This window comes from Notolepis coatsorum (genome assembly GCF_963971535.1).
Source record: "Notolepis coatsorum genome assembly, chromosome: 7".
Lineage (NCBI taxonomy): Eukaryota > Metazoa > Chordata > Actinopteri > Aulopiformes > Paralepididae > Notolepis > Notolepis coatsorum.
The window spans coordinates 89618536-89645538 of NC_140171.1; the positions used below are offsets into that span (position 1 = coordinate 89618536).

Sequence of the window (27003 nt, forward strand, 5' to 3'; positions counted from 1 at the left end):
AGGGCTGTCAATGAATATTCTATATTGAAATTAATAATCAACTTGTTAAAAAAAGAAAAAAAAAATTATATTAGACTGTGAAAAAAAAACAGCCCCTGGTGGTTGGTTGTTAGTGGTTAACATACCATTGTATTCGTTCGGTACACAGCCGTACTGAACCTAAGGTCCAGTACTGAAATGGTTTGGTACGGATACGTGTACCTTTACACCCCTACTGTCGATCCATTCAACAGGAAGCGATTTGCAACTGATCTCAAAACAAGATCAGATTCAAATGTATTGTTATGATACAGCACAAGTACAATACACCATCAAAACAGAGTGGAGAAAGAAATGCTCCAGAAATTAAAGGGGAGATGAAGCATTGAACAATATGAGCCTAGTTTGTTTGTTGTGTACCTTGGGTAAGACATGGTCCTATAATCAAATGTGAAATCCTGCTTATTTGTCTGAAAACTCAAATGTAATTTCCCCGTTTTTGCCATGAGCGCCACCATTTTAGATTTAGCTGGATGGTGACGGTTTGGGCTGGGTCCCGGTTTATAGTGCTGGCTAGATAGCTACGTAAATATGGAGTGTCGTGAAAGTCAGTCAGTAAATTGTCAACCAAATGTAACGTTACCTACAGAAAAAAAATATATTATATAATTATACCATTATCTGCAAGACATCGCCACCACGCAACAAGTCAAAATGCTCCGCTATCTGCAAACAGCTCCACTGTCTGTGTGTGTATACTGTGCTTTGGTCAAATCACATTCAGCATGCCCTCAGCGTTTCTCTCCTCCCTCAATAATATTATGTTTTTTTTTTTTTTTTTAATAATTTTTTAAACAAACATAACAACAAATTAGACTCACAAGCATTAACAGTAAACATCCAATGAAATCACCATTTGAATCATTATAAATGTAGTTTACGAGATATATACCTAATACTTGCTATCTAATACCCTACATACATAATGCTCTTGCTCGCTCACCCCCCCCCCGGACCCCCACTTGGATAATCCATCCATTTTCTTTAGTTTCTAACCAGGCACTACACTTCATATGCTAGCTTTTATTCTCTCCACCACTTCTAACCAGATTGCAATGTTGGTTTCACTGACACCTAAAATTCTTGCTGTCGATATTTCTAGATAAATCACATCGAGATAAGTAAGAACCCATACCTTCCGGCAAATTTTTTCCGGTTGAATCCATCGTGATGCTATCAGCTTTTTAGCAGCTGTGAGACCAGATAAAACTAGTCTCTTTAGCTGTATAGGGGCTGCAAACTGAAATACATCATTCAACAGCATTACAGAGGGATGACAGGCAGGGCTGTACAGTGCGACATATATATCGCATGTGCTACAGCAACAGCGGTCTGTGCGATGAATGGATTTACTTCAGTAGCACTGGTGCGATAGGCATTCGGTTCATATAGATACTCTTATTTTGAAAATCCTGTAGCAGGTCTCATTTCTGCCCAAGCGCAGCTCCAGCTATAATAACTAGGCTCCGACAGCTAGCAACATTAAGGTTCATATGATACTCTTATTTTGAAAAAACTCTGTGACAACTCGACGAGTCATATCCGCCCAGTCTGAAAGCAGAGCAGCGCTACACATAGATATCTATATAGAACAGGCGCTACACAGCAGTGCGCCTACACGACCCGAAATAAGTCCGTGGTGTCTTTTTTTCTCTCACAACGGGTCAAATGCATCTAGATGCTTTGCACCGTCGCCATTCATTTATGCGCACATCGCCTGAAATGAACGTTTATGTACCATTACAATCACTACAACGTTAGCGAAAGCTAACAAGCTAATCCTGATCAGAGGCGCAGAGCCATAGAGAACAGCAGACAGACACAGTGTGGACTGGGGAAAGGGAAATGGGGGGGGCACTCTCCCCTTCCCTGTGTGTGTGCGCGTGCGTTTGGAAAGACGATGAAGTCACTAGTCAGGACAGGAGTATATTATAGTAAACTGAGGATTACTGAGGATGGACAGATAATGTTGATATTCAAATATAAAAAAGTTTCGAGAGGAGTGGAAGTTTGAAGACAGACTAGACTACAATATGATGCGGGGGTGGTGAGTTGAAACAGTGTGAATGAATTAATGAAAACGCTATTTAACAGATTGAAGAATGGGTACAGTACAGTACAGCTCAATACACACAATTGTTAAGGGGATGCAGACCAGAGAAAGACGTTTGTCTTGTTTACATCAGGGTCCCCCATTGTGTGTGTGTGTCCCGACCCCACTTCTATGTTTCAATAAATTATTTGCATTTAAAACTATTAACGCCGACTCATTCCTTCAGTCCACTAAAAATTATGCTAATATTCCTTATGTTGTTTATGATATTAATTGAAAATAGCATATGAGTATTATAGTAATAATAACACATGGCGATATACTAAATGACAGCCAAACATGGCACTGCAACTAAATAACACAAATACAATAGGCACATTTGTGACTGTTACAAATATAACACGTTTTATACTCGTGCTACAAGATTTTGGCCTGTGCTACAAAACTATCAACCTCTGTAGCACCAGTGCTATGTGCAAAAAAAGTTAACGTACAGCCCTGGTACAGGTATGTTCAGAGATAAGAATACTGATAATTGCTGGGACACTTCTTTCCAAAATATCTTAACCGGTGGGCAATCCCAATACATGTGCATGCATGTACCCTCATCCACATTTGTACATAAGGAACATAGGGAGTCTTGTTTAAGTCCCATTCTGTTCAATCTTATAGGAGTCAGGTATGTCCTATGAATATAATTAAGATTAATTTGTTGATATAGGGCGGCTAGGTGGTGTAGTGGTCTAAGGCACTCGCCACCAGTGTGGAGACGCTAGGATTCGCGTGTTCGAATCCAGCTCTCCACATTGTTTTTCAGTTTGGCTGGTCGTCCGCAGTAATACACATTGGCCGTATTACGGGGAGGGAAAAACTGAAGGGTGGGGATCGAACGTTGTGAACAAGCGACTCCTACAAGTCGGTTGGTGCGCCTGCGCAGTAGAATCAGGAAGTGTCGGGGGCAGCGTGAGCCTCCCACGCGTTACTCCTCGACACTGAGAGGTCGAGCTGCGCAGGTGAAAAGATGCGACTGCTGTTACCTCAAGTACCGGAGGGGACTTGTGCTATGTATGACTTAGTCCTCACTGCAGCCGGCTTGTGGGAGGCAAGAAACAGCGTTCGTGACAGGGGAGGGTTGAATTGGATGATACGAAATTGGGATGGGAGAAAATATAGAAAATGGGAGAAAAAGTGGATCAAAAAAAAAGATTAATTTGTTGATGGTCCGGGTTACGTGACGCAATTCGAACGTTTGCCCAGACTTCTTGCCAATCAAAATCTATTTCCAAGTCTGGTATATCCCTCCTCCAGACTGAGTCTAGGGGGAGGATTCCATACGAAGACGTTAGTAAGTGATGATAAAAATCAGATACGAATCCTCTCGATGTCTCTCTTTCATAGAAGAATTTGCGATATCTGTGGTGCTCAATTGGTATCCTTAATGGGACTCCATGAGCCTTCAAACAATCCAATAACTGTGCGTAAAAATAATATGTGGAACTGGTGAGGTTAAATTTTTTATGTATATCTTGATAGCTACAAAAACCCTGTTTGTTGAAAACATCTCCCAATGTGTGTATGCCCTGCTTTTCCCATTTGGGGTATCTTATAGGTTGTTTTCCAATAAGGAGTGCATTGTTATTGAATAGGGGAGTATGGCTATGCCATTTATGTTGGTTAGAATATTTCTTTTGCGTTTCACGCCATATCCGGATCACATGTGTAATAAGGGGGCCAAATTTCAATTCGCATTGCTTAATTGATAATATGGTGTATACTATGTCCTGCAGTCTATGTGGTGCTACTATATCTTCTTCTAAGTTTCTCCAGGATACAGATATATTATGTTATTTATGTACGTTATCATTATGTAAACAAATGCACATATGGATTGTTTGCTGCAACGTTTCTGAATTAATTGAAGCATTAATAAATAAGCAGATAATTAAATTAGATGTCCATAACATTTGTGTTTTTAATTAGCATAGCCTAAATAAATATGAATTCAAGAAGTTAAATACTGAATTAACGACACATTTATTAACAGGCTGAATAACAGGCTGAAAAAAACAATTAGCCTATTTACATTTAATAGGCTAAACACTAGGGATGCACAGATATGAAAATTTGCCACCGATACCGATTGTTCAACTAACACAATCGGCCGATGCCGATATTTGTGGCAACATTTTTTATTTTTTTATGAAACTACTGTATATTTGTATGTCTCTAAATGTTTTGATGAATTGAAAATGGAGGACCCTTATGTAAAAAAGCCAAAAGTATTTTTCTGGTCTTCACCCTCCAGTCCACTGAGCTGTTCTGCAATCTGTTAATAACGTTTTCAATCAATCAATCAGACAAATGTATAGAAAAGCTTTTATTATAACCATATACAAAAGAAATTAATATTGTTTATGAAAATGTTTTAGCCCTATGCTTGACTATTTTAGGCATGGCAACAAATAAAATAATAATAAAATGAATAAATAAAATATTAAATAGGCTACACGTCTCTCTTTTTGTGTTACAAATTGTGCTCACAGATATGAACATAGGCCTCTTTACTTACTTAAAAAAAGGAAACATCAAGAAATATGTTTATGGTATTAATTCCACCATGCCATGTGTGTTTTTATTTTATAATGCTCATGAGTCATGATTATTGCTGAAGTCTGAGTCATACAATACTCACTGGCTTTCATAACAGACTAACTTGTCTTGCTCAAGACTTGTTTATTAGTTTTAATAAGAGAGCACTATCTCTCTCAACCAAAGCAATGCATGTAGATGGCAACAGAACAATTTTGATTGACAGTCGATTCTGCCAATTACGTCACACCGCTTGCACCCACCTCTGCTGTTCTTACCACCAATCGGCAAGCGCTTATTAGTTTTTTACTTCCGGGAAGTCCGCCATTGATTTTCGATCAACAACAAAGCTAATAACGCTAGCTCCCCACGGCCCACGAGTAGACTACCAGCGCTCCGCAGGAGTACTAAACGAGGCATAATGATTTTACTGCAACAAATGTTATAATAAAAGCTTTTCTATACATTTTTCTGATTGAAAACTTTATTAACAGATTGCAGAATGGGTACAATTCAGTACGGGCTCTCTGAGCAAAGGAAGGAAGCGAGAGATATGAATGAGTAATGCTTGCTATGGTCTAGTAAATACGCTGATGTTATTGAACGTGTAACTATATAACGTTAATGCCACAAAACGAATGCCTTTGTTAATCATAAGTAGTAACTTTGATGCAGTAGCTTGTGTGGGCAGGTCGCTTGACTGAAACTTTTTTCAAAGTTTGAACGTGTGGACCAGTTCGACGTGACACAAATTGACAGATATTTATCGGCTACTGCCATCGGCACATTTGAGCTTATCGGTCGATAGGCCAATGGCAGTCAACAAGGCACTTATCGGCCGATACCGATACCCGACCGATATATGCCCTAAATGGTGGATTCAAATAGCCTAACAATTATACAAATATATAAATATGTCTCGGAACATTGGCTGTTGCAAACTGGGGAGGTGTGAATTAAAGAAGTTAAAACTAATAACAGGCTGAAAAAACAATTAGCCTATTTAATAGGCTAAACACAGCATGTAAAATATAGGCTAAACAGTGCGTAAAAGTGCGATGTCTTTTATGCTGCGCTGTGACAGCACTCTATGGTGGACACTGGACAGCCAGCTAAAGCGCGTGGGCCATACATCCCAAACTTTGTAATCATGAGTCTTTCATGCATTTGACCACGTTTCGGTCATTATCTCGGAGTATGACATGAATATTTTCTTTCTGAATATGCCACGTCTGGAACATATTCTGGAATGCTGTTGCCAGCGCTGCATCCTGCAGAAGTATGGGAGCCGGAGAACTCTTGGGAATGCAGGACCGCTTTACGGAGTTGGAAGTCTGCATCAATCCACTGAGCTGTCAAACTCAGCATTGACATGGGGCTGACATCAGAGCTCCAAATATCACTGGTAAAGCTAATTGAAGAAACGTCTTCTTTCAGAAGGCTATCAATGTGCGAATACAGTGCCTGGTAGAGCTCGGGTACAGGGCAATGTCTGAAAAATACGTGCGACTTGGGAGAGTGTAACGCGGTCGTCGAGCCCTAGTATGAATCAATTACTTTTCATGTGATCACCTTAGCCTTCTGACTACCACCGTTATACTCACATGTGCCCTCTAACGTGGTTCGCATTAGTGGCCGCATCGTTTCCTCCTTTTTTTGCGCCAATAATAACGAGTTGAGTTCACCATGTAGGCTGCACTTCATCTCGATATTCAGCCGAACGCATGAATGCTGAGTCTGGCATCAGTTTGCTTACATCAAACACAATGAATGGTTTTGTTACACACGTATTATTATTCTGCAGTGTTCTGGAGGTCCAGATTAATGGTTGGGGTTGGTTCAACAGAGGGGTATGGATTGGGCTATCACCTAAAGTCCACGTTTATTATTTTCTATATATATATATAGTTTTATTTGTAAGATATATATTTACTGTTGACCTGATGGTGTTTTATTGTTTTATTGTTCGCCGGTATATGCTCCTTGTATCGCCGCTGCTTACGACGGAGACAAAGTTATACCGTTAGTTTTAGGGGTGTAACGGTACACAGAAGCCACGGTTCGGTACGTACCTCGGTATTGGGGTCACGGTTCGGTACGAGTTTGGTACAACAGAAAAAAAATATTTATAATTATTATTATTAATATACATATTTAAAAAAAAATTTTTTTTTTAAATAATTTTATTTATTTATATATTATATTTATGATAATTATTATAATTTTCTTTTTTTTTGATCCACTTTTTCTCCCATTTTTCTATATTTTTCTCCCATCCCAATTTCGTATCATCCAATTCAACCCTCCCCTGTCACGAACGCTGTTTCTTGCCTCCCACAAGCCGGCTGCAATGTGGACTAAGTCATACATAGCACAAGTCCCCTCCGGTACTTGAGGTAACAGCAGTCGCATCTTTTCACCTGCGCAGCTCGATCTCTTAGTGTCGAGGAGTAACGCGTGGGAGGCTCACGCTGCCCCCGACACTTCCTGATTCTACTGCGCAGGCGCACCAACCGACTTGTAGGAGTCGCTTGTTCACAACGTTCGATCCCCACCCTTCAGTTTTCCCTCCCCGTAATACGGCCAATGTGTATTACTGCGGACGACCAGCCAAACTGAAAAACAATGTGGAGAGCTGGATTCGAACACGCGAATCCTAGCGTCTCCACACTGGTGGCGAGTGCCTTAGACCACTACACCACCTAGCCGCTTAATTATTATAATTTTCTATAGGCTTGCCGTGGTAGTCAGTGATACTGGTGTCATTCTGTGTTCAGGCATCCAGAGTAAAATGAATTGCCTAGTGCCCCTTTAACAACTTATAGGCTTGCTAAGTTTCAGTTTCACTTCTAGAGAGGATTTAACTTCACGTGAAGCAGAGACTGAAGACTACTAGAGAACAGATGACATGTTACACAACAATGGCAGAGGATTATTTGGATTTAAACACAATAGCAGTTCAACTGGAGATCGGAGCTCAGATGATCAGTCCGAAAAAGTATGTTTTTTTTTTTTTTTGATCAGCGTGAGTCCGGCGGGGGAGAATGTGTGTGTTGGCGATGCGCGGCGTGTGTGTGTTGGCGATGCGCGGCGTGTGTGTGTGTTGGCGACGCGCGGCGTGTGTGTGTGTGTGTTAGGCTGCAGCTGTTCTTCCAATGTAAATGTGCCTTTCCCCGTGCACTTTCGCTCGCTCTGAAGTCGGACTCTGTGTGCCCGGCCACGCGTGCTGTTCTCGCACGGACCTCGCGAGTGCCTGCATGCGCGACTGGTATGTTTGCGCTGTTACGTATTCATCGCATGGCTGCACGTACCGCACTGTGACGGCCGTACCGTAAATTCGCGGGACGAATACACGTACCGTTACACCCCTAGTTAGTTTTGTATACAGCCGAGCCACTCAACACATATTGAACAGAGAAAAAGATAACAGTTAGTTGGAGAATAAAATTGAGGAGAGAGAGGTGTTTTGCTACAGCGCTGTGGTGGTAACGTTAGTGCCATTATTAGTTGGAAACGGTGTTGTGGTGTTGCCAAGGGAGAGGAGGAATACCATACTCCCGCATCGATCTGCCGACGGCGACGAGCAGAGGATAACGGAGACAGAATAGACCTTTAGACTGAGTTCGGTTGAGGCTGAACTCATATAGCAACCAACAGACTTTAGGTGATAGCCTAATCTATACCTTTCTGTTGAACTAATTCTAATTATTAATCTGGACCTTCAGAACATGCAGTATTAATTTGCTCAAATGTCGTGGCCTCACACAGTGCCAACTGCAGGTCTCGCCATCTCAGGTGCCAACTGCAGGTCTCGCCATCTCAAAGATGACAGAGCATACATATGCAGCATCCCCCTGTTGGGGTTGCTCAATGCTGTAAAATATTACATAAATGTTTTTTTTTATGAATAACGATATTTGAGGAGCCTAATAATATAGCTACAGCATGCTGCAGGTAGTAGTAGTAGTAGTAGCTAGGTACGTGGGAGGCTGCGGGCGAAACCATCTCTGTGACGTCAGCATTTAGCGTGAAGAAAATGGCAGCGCACATGTTGATAAATGCTACATAAATGGACATAACAAATCGTTTTTTCTTAGAAACAGCTTATTTTTATAACGTGATTTTTTTCTCTGGTTTATCTAAATACTAATTTGATACTATGACTATGTTTATATCGCTATGCAACATCTCCCCTTTAATATGCATAGGGAAAGGCTTAACGAGTCAGCACACACAAAAGAATACACGCACATACACGCTGTATACGTTTGATATGAATTATTCCAGCAAAGTAGGCTTCGATTATTCAAATGACTTGTTTTAATGGGTATCATAGTAGTAAGTCCTGTAGAACATGACATATTAGCATGACATCTCATTTATTAATGCCAATACTGGACGACAAGCGGCAATGACAATTGGCCCTTGACAAGTGTAAACTATGGATTAGTCCAGGGGTTCCCAAAGTGGGGGTCGCCAGATGATTTAAAAAAATATATATATATTTTTTTATGCAGTCAGGCCACTGAACTTAGAAGCAGGCCAGGCCAGTGTTTCTAGTTGCAGCAGCACAATAGTTAGATAACCTAGGTGGGGAACAACCAGGAGATCACTGCAACTCACACAAGTTTGATCTCAAGTGACTACCTGGTAAAATAAAGGTACAATAAAATAAAAATCTCTCTCTCTCTCTCTTGCTCTCACACACACACACACAGGGAGCATAATTTATAATTATAATAATAATTTAGGACCTGCTCAGAGGTCATCAATCGGCACACATGCGATGCATGCATGCAATTCGTATCTGCGATTAACCCATCCCGTCGTCCTTCCCCCCCCCAAGGGCAGCCGGGAGCAGACAGGCGTCAACGTGAGCCGCGCCAGGGGACCAATCCAAGTGCTCCTGTCCGTCTTCGTCAAGGACGCCACAGTGTTAGCGATCTATTGTTGTGCATGTTTTTCCATTGGGTTTATCTTATCGGGGGGGGGAAACCCTTGCGAGCACGGGGAGAACATGCAAACTCCACACAGAAAGGCCTGGGAGATACCGCACCTGGGTAACTGGCATCATGGAAACCTGGTCCCCAAGCGGGAATCGAACCCTGGACCTTCTTGCTGTGAGGCGACAGTGTTAACCACTACACCACCGTGCCGCATGTGATTGGTGAAGGCGCCCTTACAAAAAACTGTTGTTACTAATCATTGACACATGCTAGCCTGTAATAATCCCCCCCCAGAAAAATCTACTTTGCATTTGATATATTGCAAATATGTGGCCAGCCGTGGATAGGAGGGACTTGTTGAAACAACGTTGCGACCTGGAAAAGCGAAACTCATCTTCAAAACTAAACGAAAACATCAGTCAGTCTAACCACAGCCTTAGGCGGCGGTTACACCTTTCGTATCATCTTCGTATTGTTTTCATATGCGTATCGCCGCGACGTCGTGCGCCTCGAGTCACACTTTCGTTTTTTTTCCGTTTTTGTCACCCGAGCACACTGATGTAGTACACTGCCAAAGCAGTAGGTGGCAGTAGGTGGCAAACATGAAGGCAATTTCAACCAATCAGAACGAATGTGCCAATACACTTCCTGGAAGCTCCAGCAATGAAAATAAATGTCAATAAGGCAGGCGCCTATGCCGCGCCACCATCTTGCCTATTTACTCAATGCAGCAATTCTTTTTCAGCAAAGCCTAATAAAAGTGCAATAAACAAAACGGATACATTCACTGTGTGTTCTGCCTGTCATTTGTTGATGAAACAAAACTAACATCAACACAAGTGACCACCAAGAGCGGATAGTTTAGTCTAAAAAACGATCGGTAGCATTGTTAGCTGCATGCTAACGTCAATGGAGTATGCCATTATAACAATATAGCATTGTGGCTAGAAGCTAACGTTAGCTCACGCTACTTAGCCAGCACCAAAACTGATGATATCGCGAGCTATCAGTAGTTAGATAACATTAGACAACGCTGTGTGCAGGGGAGGAAATTAGGCCACTTTACTCGCCAAATGCGAGTATTTTTTACGTTTGGCGAGTGATTCATGAAGACCACTCGCCAGTCTGGCGAGTTGACAGTGCCACGAGAGCACTGCACAAGACCCGCGGACATATATAATGTTTAATAAACGTTCCCGCAGTACTGGCCAACCCGCGGACATATATAATGTTTAATAAAAGTTCCCGCAGTACTGGCCAACCCGCGGACATATATAATGTTTAATAAAAGTTCCCGCAGTACTGGCCAACCCGCGGACATATATAATGTTTAATAAAAGTTCCCGCAGTACTGGCCAACCCGCGGACATATATAATGTTTAATAAAAGTTCCTGCAGTACTGGCCAACCCGCGGAAATATAGAATGTTGAATAAAAGTCCTGTGGTACTGGCCATCAGTCAAGGAAGCACTCGCAAACAGATAACGTTAAACACAGAAGATGGAAAACAGACAGACTGAGCAACGGGGAACTGCATCCAACCCTAGTACAACTCTCGAGTCCAAGGCAAGGACACATTTAAATTACAGAGGTGTATGTTAGTCTATTGCGCACCAGACTACGACGTAAGGTTAGACATTTTATTTCATGCTCAAAAGCCCCTGGCTTGCACATCGCAGTCACGAAAGGGGCTAGCTCAACCAGTGCACAACAGCAGACCAACCCAACTGACGTTACCACAACACTTGACAGCACTGTCGTAAGGGCCAGCCAGGCCACCGTGCCGTCTTAACTCTTTAAATGCCATGCCTGGTTTTCCATTTTACCGCTTGAATGCCACCATCCGCGCCAATGTTAACGTTAATATCGCCTAATCTATGTTTTAAATTATGGCTATGTGTCTAATCTGCCCATCGCATTATCAAAGACTATGTTCCAGACAGTGCTGTGAAGGCAGATTGTTTTTTTTATCGCGTCGTTGCCGTTTCAGAGCAGTTAGAAAAGCCCCCGTTTTGATATAAAAAACAACTCATTCTGGAGCATTCTATGAAAATCGTCTTTTAGTGGAATATTCCACAACGTTGATATTCGTCTGCCTTTTTATGAATCGTTTTCAAATAAACGCTAGATGATCAATATTATACGTGCACGCACGCACATTACGGCCGCGCGCGGACAATCGCCTTGTTGATTTCCTCTCGGACTTTTACAGTGAAAACGAAAGAAGAGATTTCACAAAACAGCTTATAACTTCATCAAAATTACTCTGATTATCCTACCACTGATAACATAGAGTCCTTACCTGACATCAGATGGTATCCAACTGGTATATTCCAATTCCTGATCACCATTCGAAAAAATCGATACGTGTATGGATCCAACGCGACACAGTGGTTCTCCATGATCCGCGGAGATCTGAGGCTCCAGAATGAACTCTAGTAACCCCGGCTGGATCAGTGAACTGGAAAATGTGGAGTACCGGATTTCTTTCCCCATTCATTTTCATTGAGTCCATTCCAAAATCACTTATGTCATCTGGGAGACGACAGGGGGCGCTTTTTTCCACAGTGATCACCGGCGCAGCTCGGCAATACTCGGGTAGGCTCGGGTGATGCAATAATTTTTCAGATCGCAAAAAAAAAAAAAAAAAAAAAAATCCGAGAAATCTCGTGAGTGGCTAGCAACCACCTATAAAAAAACACGAGAAATCTCGTGAGTGGCACTGAAAGAGTTAAAGGCACAGTGAACACTCGGATGCATACACAACATTGACGTGGCTTGACAACCGAGGTTCAAAGTTAACTTGATTGACTGATTGAAAACTTTATTAACAGATTGCAGAATGGGTACAATACAGTACGGCTCAATACACACAATTGTTAAGGGGATGCAGACCAGAGAAAGACTTTCGTCTTGTTTACATCAGGGTCCCCCATTTTCAATTCATCATAACATATGACATACACGACATACAGATAGACAGTACTGGCATCTATACATTTCACATCTATCTATCTATACACTTCACAACATACTTCGGTTTTTTTCTTTCACTGCCCAACCCAGCATCTTTCACTGCCCAGTTCAGCCCAACCCAGTCCAGAATAGATCCCTCTTTCATGTTAATATGTGTTATGCTAATATTGTGAAGAGTAGAGACTGTTATTAATGTTTTATGCTAATAAATATTTTAAAGAGTAGAGACACGGTGTGATTATTACTATGATTGAAAATCAATTTAGACGAAGACATACAAATAAGTAATTATCACAATTAGTGATTTTTTTGGCTGGTAAAAAATCAGTTTGTCTGGTAAAAAAAATCAGATACTCGCCAGTTGGCTGGTAAGCCAAAAAGTTAGTTTCCTCCCCTGGCTGTGTGTATTAAACAAAGGTGAATAGATGACTGGGCCATTTTGTTTAATGCTTGTTAAGTTGAAAGAGGAGCTCTGAGCTAACAGGGTCTGAATCCTGATAGCTCACGTTAGCCAGCTGCTCATGCAATCGGTAATGCTAGCAGAATGAATGGATGTAAACTTTATTTAACATATTGCATATGGGTACAATACAATACGGCTCAATACAAACAATTGTTAAGGGAATGCAGACTGTTGTAGCTTGGACTGGGGTCCTTATAACAATAACTTGACAACACATGGTAGCTGAAGTTATTTGGGACACGGAGCTAAACACACACACTGTTGTCACCGGAAGGGCACGCGATGGTATCTACTGCGCATGGGCGTTTTCGCAACAACGGCTAGCGTGCTGACTACACGCTGTTGTCGATTCGGTTTTTTTGCGTATCTCCAAACGCAAACACAATTTTGCGTTTCAGCCGTATCCACAAAAAAACGCCAAAAAACGCATTTCTGTGTAATAGGGACATCAAACGTCGTCAAAAACGTATAAAAAACGCCAGGAATACAATAGTCTAACCATGGCCTTAGACTGGTGGCAGTGATCAAACATTGATGGATATAAGCGTGGCAGGGAATGTGTTAAACAACTACAACCCTATCCAGAATGCATTGTATTCCATGGCCCCCTCTCTCTCTGGGGACATTAACACCTTGCTGCGTTCTAGTCAGGCTCTTTTGTTATGTCAATGACTCTGTCTTGTGGCACTGTAAACACACAAAATCATGATAGTTTATAGTGTGGTAGTGAAAGAGTTAACCTTCTGTAGTGTGGTAGTGAAAGAGTTAACTGATCCAATCTTCTCACAAACTCACTAAAACCTCACAAACACCAGCAACTGAGCATTCTCAGTGGACTCATCCACAGCTATGGAAATGCACTGTGTATTTTTTTTTATTCTATCACAAAGATGTGTAATCAAATCATCACCCAGTATTTCAGTTATTCTGGTTGCTGTGCTATCTGAGCGGGATTTGCTTTTGTTTGCCTTCAAACATGGTCTCCATTTTGAGGAAAGACTCCATCAAAATAACTGTTTTGTTTCGTAGTGGCGTTTCAAATATGCCACTCTCACGGAGATACTGTAAAACTGGGAACAAGGTTACTAGCTACAGTACCTGCAGATTAGACTACCAGTAGATGCGCTGTCAACTCTCGCTCTGACTCAGACCCGCTGAAAGAGACTGTTTTCATTCCGTGAAAACCCGCCCTACTCTGCTCTGATTCGCAGACTGGGGTGGGGGGGTAGAAATGCTGACGGGACGCTGAATGTGATTGGATCAGAGTAGCCAGACAGACACAGACAGGCAGAGCAGCCAAACAGTGGAGCACCGCTTGAGAGAGGAGACAGCGGAGAATTTCAAATCATACGCACTGGATATATTTTCCTTCCACTTGGTAATCACATTTCAACCAAGTCACTAACGTAACGTTGCCGTCATGAGCCTGCGCTATGGTAGCCTGCTACCCTCCCCCTCTCTCGCTCTGAATGAGGACAGCAGCCTGTCTGACTCCTGACCAATGGCGCATATTGAAAGGTGCGTTAATAAATTTGTTTATCTGGCTTACTGCTGCGGATTCAAGCCACGCAATAACAAAGCGCAACATTAAAATAAGGACAGCATTAGGTTGCAATAAATCCACTCAAACGAAATTCGTTCGCTCATATAATTCGTGACATTCTAAATGTGTCCATGTGTGTTTTAACACCTCGTTAAGAACCTGTGATTAATGCATGAAGCACGCGCAGACAGACCACATCCAGCGTAAAGCCCTCGCTTGTAGTTTTTGCCACAATATGAGCGACAATACTGTCGAACTATCTAACAATAATTAACTCATTTACAAGTTGTATTTAAGTTTGCAAATAAGGGAACAGAGCAATGACATTTCAAAGCAGTCAAAATAGCAAGATTTCGATTTTTTTAAGTGCAAGACATTTCCGCATTTTCTGACACTTTTATCTCCCCGCATTAAGTCTGGTTTGGTCACGCCGGGGCATCACACACACTGGCATTTAAAGGGTTAGAATTATAAAATGAATATGTGGTGTTATGATCAGGGGTGAAGTTGAATAAAAGATTGTATTTCTTTCAATCTGACATTACAAAAAAACTGAAAATCCATCAAAATCAGTGTTGTTGCTAATCATACATATGCTAGCCTGTTTTTTAACAATAATTTGTGATGCCATCACAAACACTGGCATTTAAAGGGTACAAATAAAAAAATTCCTGCACCAGAATGCAGGAAATTAAGTCTTTGTAACAAGAAATGTCCTGGTGGGGGACCCCCAGACCCCCTGCTTAAAAAGTGGCCTGACTGGGGCTATATTTTGCACTATATTTCCTGGCCTGAATGATTTCCCCAGTCCGGCCCTGGTTAAAAGCCTCCAATGCTTATTAGTGTGTGCGTTTGAACGTTTGCATGTTTCAACCATACATTTCCATTTATAAAAAAATTTTAAATAAAGAAAATTATTAAATTCTTTAAAAAATATTATTTTTTACATCCTATAATAGTGGGGGTCGCGGCTCTCTGACAGCGTTATTTGGGGGTCGCGGCCTGAAAAGTTTGGGAACCCCTGGATTAGTCAGTAACAGTTCACGTCGGACCATTTAGCTCAACGGGTTAGTGCGGCTGCATGTGAATCCTGTCGTCCCAGTGTCCCAATCAGCCAGTAATCACCTCGTCACCTGTGGCTCTCTCTCATCCGTGAAGTTTCTGCGTTGTGTTTATCTCTTTCTCATCGTACTAGCTGATACACGATATCTTCCCCGTTGATACATTCGTCTCAAAAGAATTAACCACACAATGGAAACCTTTCCTTGGAACGTTATGTTTATTCCCATAAACATACTCTGTACAAGATGGAAAACAGTTCGAAAAAGGTCCTTGAAAAATATATTGAATTCATTATCTCTACCGTCTCTTCTGCTATTAGTCCGATGGTGGTTGAGGCCTAGTAGTTAGCCAAAAACCTTCCCCGTTAGCCGAAGCTAGCCCTCATGGCCTAGGAGGGGGGGAGGAGGCCCCTCCCCCATCCTCCAGCTTTGCAGTCTCTCCGTCCACCTCCCTACGTGTCAGCCTTGTGTCCTTAATCTGAGTCAAACCAGAAGAACTCCCAGCTATAAACTATAGTCCTTAGCAACGGCTGACCACCCATAGCAACCGCGCAATGCCTCTCCTGACATACGACCCAGATCTCTGTCTCTCTCTCTACCCTGCTCCCATCATCTATAAGCGATGACCCGACTGCCACAGCGCTCACTGGTGTCTGTGGCTGGTGACCTCGGCACTATCTCTACCACCATGCCTGCTCTGCTTATGGAGAGTTCTAACACTATGCCGGGCTAGATACACAAATTTGATTGATTAAAACTTTTATTAACAGATTGTAGAATACAGTAAGGCTCAATACACACAATTGTTAAGGGGATGCAGACCAGAGAAAGACTTTCGTCTTGTTTACACCAGGGTCCCCCGTTTTCAATTTATAATGAATTGTAAGTAGGGTGCAACTAGCACCGTGCAATCCATTCTTTGTGGATCTAACCCTATGTCTTCCCGGTCTGCTCCCCAGCATAAAGCCTGAGTGTCAGAGTAAATGCGGTCATCTACAAATATTTACATTATGTACACATTGAAAAACAGGGCTATTCTATCACCAGGTTCAAATTTCTCGGTTACATATATATATTTTTTTAACGTTAATTAATTTATCCACTCTGGTTGGATGGTGTATTGTGCTGTATAATGACAATACATTTTAATCAAATCTCATTTAGAAATCGCTACCCGTTGAGTGGATCACAACCATATGAACACGACAGTGGCAAAATGATTATGCGCCCTATATAAAACAGCTTCAGAGGTAGGCATTGCACGGTTTGCACCATGCTGATCCACTCAACAGGTAGCGATCTCAAGACGAGATCCAATTCAAATGTATTGTCATTGTTATGTATTACTTTCACATGGTGGAGGGATACTTACTGTCTGTGGTGCATATTCACATTGTGTTTAAGTGTGCTGTCACTAATTGGTGGTCTGTGATTGACACTGTTTCTTCCTGTTGTTTTTGTTTTCCATGTAATTAAAATGGCCGTTCTTGTAATTATCCCAGGTGTGGTGATGAGGCACCACGCCCTACAAAGCAGAGCAGAGTGCAGGCTGCAGTGTCTCCCACTTCACAAGAGATCTCAGCTGTCCAGAGTCTCACCTGCTCTCACTGCTTCCCTGTCTATTGTTGCTGCTTGTTCTCTTTTGCCTATGTGCATTCATTTTTGTTATTGAACTTTGGAGTCTGGAACACCCAGCTCCCACTCTTTTTGTCCATTTAGATAGCTGTTCAAATAAATAGTTATTTTTTATAAACTCTTGTCCAGTGTCCCGTGTCCACCACTTTACATTCAAGGCCTACACAAGCCATATTTTAGGCTTGAATGTAACAGTCATTATACAGCACAAGTACAATACACCATCCAACCAGAGTGGATAAATGAATTAACATTACAAAAGAAAAAAAATTTAACCGAGGGACTTGAACCTGGGACGACAGGATTCACATGCAGCCACACTAACCCGTTGAGCTAAACGGTCCGACGTGAACTGTTACTGACTAATCCATAGTTTACACTTGTCAAGGCCAATTGCACTTGTCGTCCAGTATTGGCATTAATAAATCAGATGTCATGCTAATATGTCATGTTCTACAGTAGGACTTACTACTATGATACCCATTAAAACAAGTAATTTGAATAATAGAAGCCTACTTTACTGGAACGATTCATTTCAAACGTATACAGTGCGTGTGTGCGCTCGCGTGCTGAGGCTCGCTAAGCCTTTCTCCACGCATTATGTTTACCTCCGCCTGAGTAACGCCCCCCGTTGATGACAGAGATGGTGGAACGTTGGTTCTGCTTAAATAGGTGTGAACGCGGGCCAGTTCGCCAGAGGGCACCAAAGTTCAGAGGCTCCAGCACGGAGCTGGAGCTAGAACCAGAGCCCTGGCGGTGTGAAAGGGCTATGTGTGGACCAGGTCAGAGGGACTGGGGCTTACCTGTGGAGGTGCTGGTGTGGACCAGGTCAGAGGGACTGGGGCTTACCTGTGGAGGTGCTGGTGTGGACCAGGTCAGAGGGACTGGGGCTTACCTGTGGAGGTGTTGGTGACTGTGGACCAGGTCAGAGGGACTGGGGCTTACCTGTGGAGGTACTGGGGCTTACCTGTGGAGGTGCTGGTGACTGTGGACCAGGTCAGAGGGACTGGGGCTTACCTGTGGAGGTGCTGGTGTGGACCAGGTCAGAGGGACTGGGGCTTACCTGTGGAGGTGTTGGTGACTGTGGACCAGGTCAGAGGGACTGGAGCTTACCTGTGGAGGTGCTGGTGACTGTGGACCAGGTCAGAAGGACTGGGGCTTACCTGTGGAGGTGCTAGTGTGGATCAGGTCAGAGCTGTGACTGGTGGAGCTCTGACTGCTGGGGTGGATCTGGATGGCTTGCAGCTGTTGAGGCATCCCTCCACCTGACACACACACACACACACACATTTGTGTGGAGATTGGAGTTTACTATTCCTGTTGTACTCGTAAAACAACTGCTGCCGTTGGTACTTACTGCACAAATTGTCTACAAGAAACACAATAAATCCTTTGTGAAATGCATGTACTGTACATTACCATGTGCTGTAAAAGGCATTCTACTTATTTGAAATTCTTCTGACTGAGAACTACGTTTATAGTCCAATATAATCAAAGTGAAGGAAATTCCATAATAAAACTAACATTTTGATTGATTGAATTTTTTGATTGAGCAGAAATAAAAGGACAGGCACAAAAAAGAGCTAGTTTCCACAGTGGTCCCATAAAGTGCATGTGAAGAGGGAACATTTTATTTTTAAATTTAGTTGTATACTTACTACACTCAAAATTAGCCCCAGACCACCATGTTATAGGATTTGTTATCTTATCTCGCTGGAACACCAAGAGGATGTTATACCATGGCCTGGGTGAATACCTGATTCTGATTGGCCGGAGGGAACACCAAGAGGGTGTTATACCATGGCCTGGGACAATACCCGATTCTGATTGGCTGGAGGGAACATCAAGAAGAGGGGTGTTATACCATGGCCTGGGAGAATACCCGATTCTGATTGGCTGGAGGGATGTTTATTAATTTCAGATATACTGCACGGCTGGAGCTTCAGTTAAAAATGAATGCAACCATGGCAACCATGACCCTCACACATCAGCCATTACCGCGTAGATGATATGTTACCCTGTATCAAGTGTTATGAACTCTCACTGCTGTGATTTGATTTATGAATGGAAAACTATTCTGTTGGACAAATATCTCAGTCTTTCTTCTAGATTGAGCTAGTAAAGCACTCTGGTGTTTGAAGGCATTATGTATTTATTTTGACATAATCATCTAGTGTTTCAGCAAACCAACATTAGAAATGCCACTTGGGCAAATTATACTGGCTATTAGTAATTTTAATATTTGTTAGTGAAAAAAGGGATTGCTTTGGGGAAAATGCAAGCCTGCCTTTCTGCAATTCACCGTTTGTCGACCATAGGCAGAAAAGATTTCTAGCATAAAGTTAGCTTTTTGAGTCATTGCCACTGGCATCAATCAAGTGACAGGTGGTTGTCAAGCTGTTGCTAATGGCACCTACACACAATTAAAGACTTGTCAGAGCGCTGTGCTGTTCACACAACACAACTTTGTCTGGTAATTGTTGTGGTTTCATGGTACATGACTGGGGAAAAAAAGAAATATCCAACCCTAACTAACCTTACTGTCATGCACTTGTCCTAATAAACTAACCTACACTGTAGCACTCAACACTTTGATGAACATTGTTACTCAGCTGATAAGAGTTGTGACCTTCCTGATGACAGGGCATTGAAACATTACAATATATTTCACCAGGACTCTCACGGGTGTCTGGTCTCCAAACTACATTTTGTCACGAAAACACAGGTTTTGGTCATGGAGGTATTTGTTTTAGAGAAATACACTGGAGAAAGCACATACTTTTCAGAGAGTATACTTGAACCTTACTTTTCTGAGTATATTTGAACTGCTTAGGCTATAAGTGCCATCTAAGTACACTTAATAGATGTTTACCAAACCTAAGTTGTACTTTAGTAATAAACCTTTTAAAGGTGTACTATTTTGGTAAGCAAAAGTAACCAAAAAGTATCATTCTAATATATTTAAAATGGTGCTAATTAAAGTATTGCTTTTCCCCCCAAATCAATTAATTTATCATTAAAAGAAAAATGTTGACAGGTCCAAAATGTATGTTGTTGTTTACATGTATCCTTCCCTACTTCCCATTTCCCCATGTGGAATGGATTGGATAAATGACATGCTGGTGCTCTAGTGCGACAACTAGTGGCTGAATGTTATCAATAGCACCTTTAAGTGCATCTAAAAAGGACAACTTTTAACAATTGAAAGAAAAGTCGTTTAAATTTAACAAAATGTTAGTATACTACAAAGTATATTTTCAGAAAATCTATGGCTAGTTATTAGCCATTTTACTACATCGTCTAATCATAATATTCTTTAGAATTTCAACATTGTAGTTAATCTTTTTACATAATGACTTATCAATATCAATAGCATCAGGGTATCTGCAGGTTTCAAGTCAAATGTAAGACCTTTTTGTAGCGGCTGGGTGGCGCAGCGGACATTGCGCTCGTCACCAACGCAAGAGACACCGGGTTTGAAACCGGCTGTCGGCGTTGCCTCCGGCTTGGGCCGGCCGTCATACTAACTCAATTGGCAGAATTAGCGGGTGGAAGTCGATGGGTGGTAATCTGGACGTTGTGGACAGCGACTTCTACAGGTCGGTTGGGGGACACCTGCACAGCAGAGACAGGAAATGGCGGGGGTAGTGTGAGCCTCCCACACGTTACACCTCGCCAATGAGAGTCCATGCTGGCAGGTCAAAAGATGCGACAGGCTGCCTCCTCGTGTATCGGAGGAGACACATGATGCAAGGCTTCTATCCTCCCTACAACCGGCCAGTGGGGGGCTTATTCGAGCAACGTTCAAGACAGGGGAGGGGAGAATTGGCACAGCGAAACTGGGATGGGAGAAAAAATAGAAAAATGAGAAAAAGTGGATAAAAAAACATGTAAGACCTGTTTAATACCACTTAGAGCAACCATTTTAATTCTTGCACGTTCTATACAAGCTCTTGCCAGATGCACCAAGCTCCCGGGAGCTAGCAAAAATCTTTAAATAACTGAATACAAAAAACATTTCATATATTTAATCTCTTAAAACTACAGACTTAAGACTACTGAAACCTTTTATGGCTTTAAATAGAGAATTATGAATGTTATACTTTTTGCCCGCAGATACCCAGAGTATGAACAAAATCTGTCTTCCCATCTGACTTTGATCCCAAAATACTTTGCGATCACATGTAGGGGTTTGGTATGGCGTTGTTGTTGTAGTACATGTATGATCGATTCGTGTGTACCCAATACGTCTTATCCTTTTTTGTACATCGTCTGTACATGTCTGCAAATGCATGTGCTATGCGTCTGCTAATGTATGTGCTGCCATACATAGCTCTCATGTCTGTTTGTCTGCATACAGAGTATTTGCGCTTATGTTTGTACATGTCTGCTAACATATGTCGTTAATGTGCTCTTTTGTACTCGTATTTAGCATGTTTTTAACCTGTTCTTAATGAACTTATATATAAGGCTTTCTTTTTGAGCAGCTTTTTAACACCAGGCCCAGGGACAACAGTTGAAAATGTGCTTTGGCTAACACCGTCTCACACATTTACAGTAATGTGCATTAATGTGTGTTGACCCTGTTCAAATAAAGTCTGAACTAAACTAAACTTGTAGTGATAACATGCAACATAAAAGATCACAAAGCATCATAAGTACGGTTCAAAGGGATGGATGTAGTGGAGCAGGTAAAGCAGGACAGACTGATACAGGCTCAAACTTAAACGGGGAACCCATTTTAAGAATTCACATATTCAGTGCCCCAGACAGTTCAGTCAGTATTTGTGAACACACACCACTCTCTTCTACAGCTAGAAATCAGAGAAAACCCTCTAATCGGTGATGCCGATAAAATGTTTGTGTGAGAGCTTACACTTGTGAACACGCACCCCTCTCCTGAAGCTAAAAATCTGAGATTTACATGGAGAAAACCCTCCAAATTGGTGACGTAAGCAGGATGTAAATCTGGGGCTTCTCCGTAGACAGTGAATGGGGCTCTGACTTTACAAGGCCATGACATGTTTATATTCTAGTGTTGGTAGAAGGTCTGAACCTGAATATTAAACCTCATTTGGGTGTAAGAGCTCACACAAACATTTTGTGGCCTCATAAAAACAGCCCCATTCATAGTCTATGGAGCGGCCCCAGATTTTACATCCCAGTGACATCACCGATTGGAAGGCTCTCTGACTTCTAGCTTCAGTAATGTTGTCCCTAGGTCTCTCCGCTCACGGATCAATACTAGTCTATGAACGCTACGCAAAGTGGGCGGTATGTTGTCGGCACAATTTGGAAATGCAGAAACACGAACCGCTGTTTTAATATTTTAGATAAAGCTAAGCTAGCTTTCAACACAACCCACGATAGCTAATTAGCCAACAGCTGCAAAAACGAATGATGTCAATTATTAAGACATTGATATCAGGAGCTATCTGTAGCTACTGCTAGCCGGCTAGATAACGTTAGACAACACCTCATGTATTAAACTAAAGTGAATAGTTTATTTAGTTTAAACAGTAACGTTAGCTAGGTAGCTAACGTTAGCTAACTGAACAACGATAGCTAGTTAGCCACCACTAGCCAACAACTGCGAAAACGAATGCCAAACTGATGATATCAGACGTTGATATCAGGAGCTATCAGTAAAGTAAAAGAAAATTAAACTAAAGTGAATAGTTGACTGTGTAGTTTTGTTTAAACAGTAACGTTAGCTAGGTAGCTAACGTTAGCTCACATGCACTAGACTATTGCCGGAGCTCGTTGACATGGGTCTGGGAGGGGGAGGGGCAGTGCGCTGCAGCAGCAGCTGTGTGTGTGCCTGAGAGAGAAGTCAGCGAGTGAGAACTCCGCTGAGAATTGGATCATGTTTTTCGCACGTGTCTTCGATCGGGTTTCACGATCGGCGAAAATAAAGCATTATCGGAATTCACAATCTCATTTATACTGAATATCGGCCGATACCGATCGCTGGCCGATCGATCGGGCATCCCTACAAATGATAGTTTCCGCGTCTGCGCGTGGGTATGCGTGATGTAAATTTCGTCACTTCTCTCGTCAGCGCGGACGTCCGCACGGGTGTCCGCGTGCCTCCCAGATTTTGTGACTGCGCGGATACCCCCATGGATGTATTTTTAATTTTTTTTAAATACTTTGTTGTTAAAAACAGAAGTAACAACTCCACTCCCTGTGCTAGTTAACAGAAGGGGCTGCTGAAGTCAACCGAGGGCCTACTTTGCCTACAGAGCCGACGCCGATAGCAAACCCACTGACATAACAAAGCCTGTATGCAAAACCTCTCCAAGCACCTCAGTGACAGACACCAGGACCTCTCCAAGCACCTCAGTGACACAAAGACCTCTCCAAGCACCTCAGTGACACCAGGACCTCTCAAAGCACATCAGTGACACCATGACCTCTCCAAGCACCTCAGTGACAAGGAGAGAAACACACGACAGCGAATAAGCTAACGTTGGCCAGCTGGTGCTGCAGACATGCCTAACATGGAACTGAGGCACAGCCTGGAGAAGCAGGGCTGGAGGAACACACCTAAACCCTCCCAGCAACACCACCAGGGCTGGAAGAACACACCTAAACCCTCCCAGCAACACCACCAGGGCTGGAGGAACACACCTAAACCCTCCCAGCAACACCACCAGGGCTGGAGGAACACACCTAAACCCTCCCAGCAACACCACCAGGGCTGGAAGAACACACCTAAAGCCTCCCAGCAACACCACCAGGGCTGGAAGAACACACCTAAAGCCTCCCAGCAACACCACCAGGGCTGGAGGAACACACCTAAAGCCTCCCAGCAACACCACCAGGGCTGGAAGAACACACCTAAACCCTCCCAGCAACACCACCAGGGCTGGAGGAACACACCTACAGCTGGTTAGCGAATAAGCTAATGTTAGCCAGCTGGTAGGATGTTGTTGAGCCATCACAAAATAGCATGACAAGCATATTAGAAAATGCGAGTTCCAAAACAAACATATTTAGCTACAATTATTAACAGTTAAATAGCTATTAGCTACAGTTCAGGAAGCGCATGTCACTTCTGAACATCGTGGCTCTCTCTACAAAAAAAACTGTAAATTTAGCTGTGAATTCGATAACGTGATCAACCCTTGTGGACATTCTGTTTCTGATCCATTAGGTACCGTTTCAGTTTCAAGTATAGTTTCAGTATCGGGTATCGTGATACTAAACTTTGTATCTGTAATTGAAGTAAACATTTTGGTATCGTGACAACACTAGACTGAACCGTCCTGGGGCACAGGAAGAACAATATGTGAATTCTTAAAAAACGGGTGGCATTCCCCTTTAACTGGCATCTTGGGAGGAGGTGAGAGTGGAGCGAATACACTTTCAAGAGGGTTAGATGAGAGCAGAAACGACAGGGCGTTATGTGCAACATGAGTAGGGTTGGGTACAGAACTCTGTACTCCTAAAGGGTACCGACCAAATGAGGTCAGAGGAGGAGTTTGATCATATTTACTGAGGATGGCCAGATAATGTTGATATTTAAACATTTGAAAACATAATACACGATCATGCGATTTATTTTGTGTAGTGTGTTACAACAATAAATTACAAAATGTTCAAAATAAATAACGATGTTGAAATTGAGAAGTTTGGACTTTAACTCATTCTGCGCCGGGCCTATTATGACCAAATTAGGGCTAGCACGGCAGCGCTTTAATCAATGGGAGGACGGGGAAATTTGCAAGTGCTTAAATATATCTTAAATTATGGCTATGGGTCTAATACACCCGTCGCTTATCAATGACTTGCTTGCAGTCAACATGTATGAAACGGATTGTTTTTTCATCGGTACATTTCCGTTTTATACCGTTTTGAATACGAGTATAGTTTGAGATTTCTAGTAATTCCAGAGAAATACGAGATAATAGCCCTTTAGTGGAATACACAAAAGACGTTGTCATTTTTCGGCTGATTTATGAATAGTTTTCAAATAAACGCTAGATTATTGATAGTATATGTGTCCTTATGCACGATACAAAAGCGGGCTGAAAAATCGCTTATCCGTGCCTTGCTCAGCGCCAACGGCACGCACACAGACACGTTGTGATCGCTATGAAAAAAACATCTGATTAACCCAAGACTGGTAACAGAGTCCTTACCTCACATCAGATGTTCTGCAAAAAGATTAATCCAATTTCTGATCGCCATTCCAAATATCGATTGCGTCCATTGATCCAACGTTATAGTCCAAAACACATAATCCACGCTGCTCCCAGTCCCCCCAGTCAACGTGGTACAACGATACTGCATGCCCGAGAAGCAAAACCCGGACTGGACTTTTTTTTTTATGCACATCCCCAGCCAATCCAATCCAATGATGTGCAATACCATCCGGGAGACGATAGGCGACGGTATTTGCCCTTTTGCGAGCTCAAACCCATTCCCAACAATAACATCAGGTTGGATGGATGAAAATGAATGGATATAAGAAATAACGATTAAAACCAGACTGTACTCGTGATTGGCGCTCAAGCGATGGCGAGTTAACCCGACTATCATCGTGACTGGCGTTGAATGAGTTAACTGCAATAAAAAAAAAATTTTATTACAGAGTGAGAAGTATTGAAAAGAAGGTACCAAAAAAAGAATTGCAGGAACTGGTACCGGTATCGGTTCAAATGTGAACGGTACCCAACCCTAAACATGAGACAACAGGACGGGACCACAGACACAAATGACAACAGCACCATGACACCAACATGGGGGGGGGGGGGGGGGGGGGGGGCGTGTGAAGCCCCTGACCTGTAAGCGAGACAGCAGGCAGGCGGAGGAGCGTGGCCTGCTGGGTAGGCTGTGCATGGGCATTAGTGCCTGCGGGACATGGGCCCTGGATGGCCTGCAGCTGACTGAGAGGAATGGTGTGTGTGCCTGGAGGAAGCGCGGTGCCTGTGGGGAGGTGAGGGGGGGTGCGCAGAGAGAGGTTAGCACGTACACACACACACTCCTGACAAGCAAAACCTGGAAAGAGTTAAGACCACATCTTCGAAGATCGATCCCTTCCAGACACTGATCTCAGATCCATCTGCCATTCCATTTACTTTTAGAACGTCTGGGGACACTGCATTTTCAAAATGGTGTTGGAGATTTCCTTCTGCTGTGTAGCACTTAGTGAGTAACATTCAGCCATCTCTTTGAGATACAATAAAAAGATGCACACTTGTCGCTAGAGGTCCAGCGACCTGCACTTTTGTGTGTTCCAACTTGCAGTGAAGCCACATTTTAAAAATGCAGTCTCTCTCCACACGCTTGCATACATAATGTCCAAATAACTGGTCTCAGAGACGATACAGACGGAGACGGAACAGGCAGCATATACGATGCAAGCAGTATAATGGAGAGGTGAAGAAGAGCCACCAGACACAACACACTCAAACACAACACACTCAAGCCCCCAGACAGTGACACAACACACTCAACCACCCAGGCAGACACACACAACACACTCAACCACCCAGGCAGACACACACAACACACTCAACCACCCACACAACACACTCAACCACCAGACAGAACACTCAACCACCCAGACACAACACACTCAAACCACCCAGACACAACACTCAACCACCAGACACAACACTCAACCACCCAGACACAACACACTCAACCACCAGACAGAACACTCAACCACCCAGACACAACACACTCAA

At 42.7% G+C, this 27003-nt stretch overlaps 1 protein-coding gene across 3 annotated transcripts in view; it reads right to left on the reverse strand.

Moving 5' to 3' along the window:
• srfa (serum response factor a) overlaps nt 1-27003 on the reverse strand; it is a 122586-nt gene that overhangs the window by 8335 nt on the left and 87248 nt on the right. For 2 of the 3 annotated variants that reach the window (XM_084318737.1, XM_084318736.1), the window contains exons 4-5: nt 26096-26239; nt 18469-18570 (exon numbers count right to left, since the gene is read on the reverse strand). In XM_084318737.1, the coding sequence (XP_084174863.1) occupies nt 18469-18570; nt 26096-26239 (246 nt within the window). The remainder of the gene's footprint in view (nt 1-18468; nt 18571-26095; nt 26240-27003) is intronic. The other variant, XM_084318738.1, reaches the window with a different exon arrangement.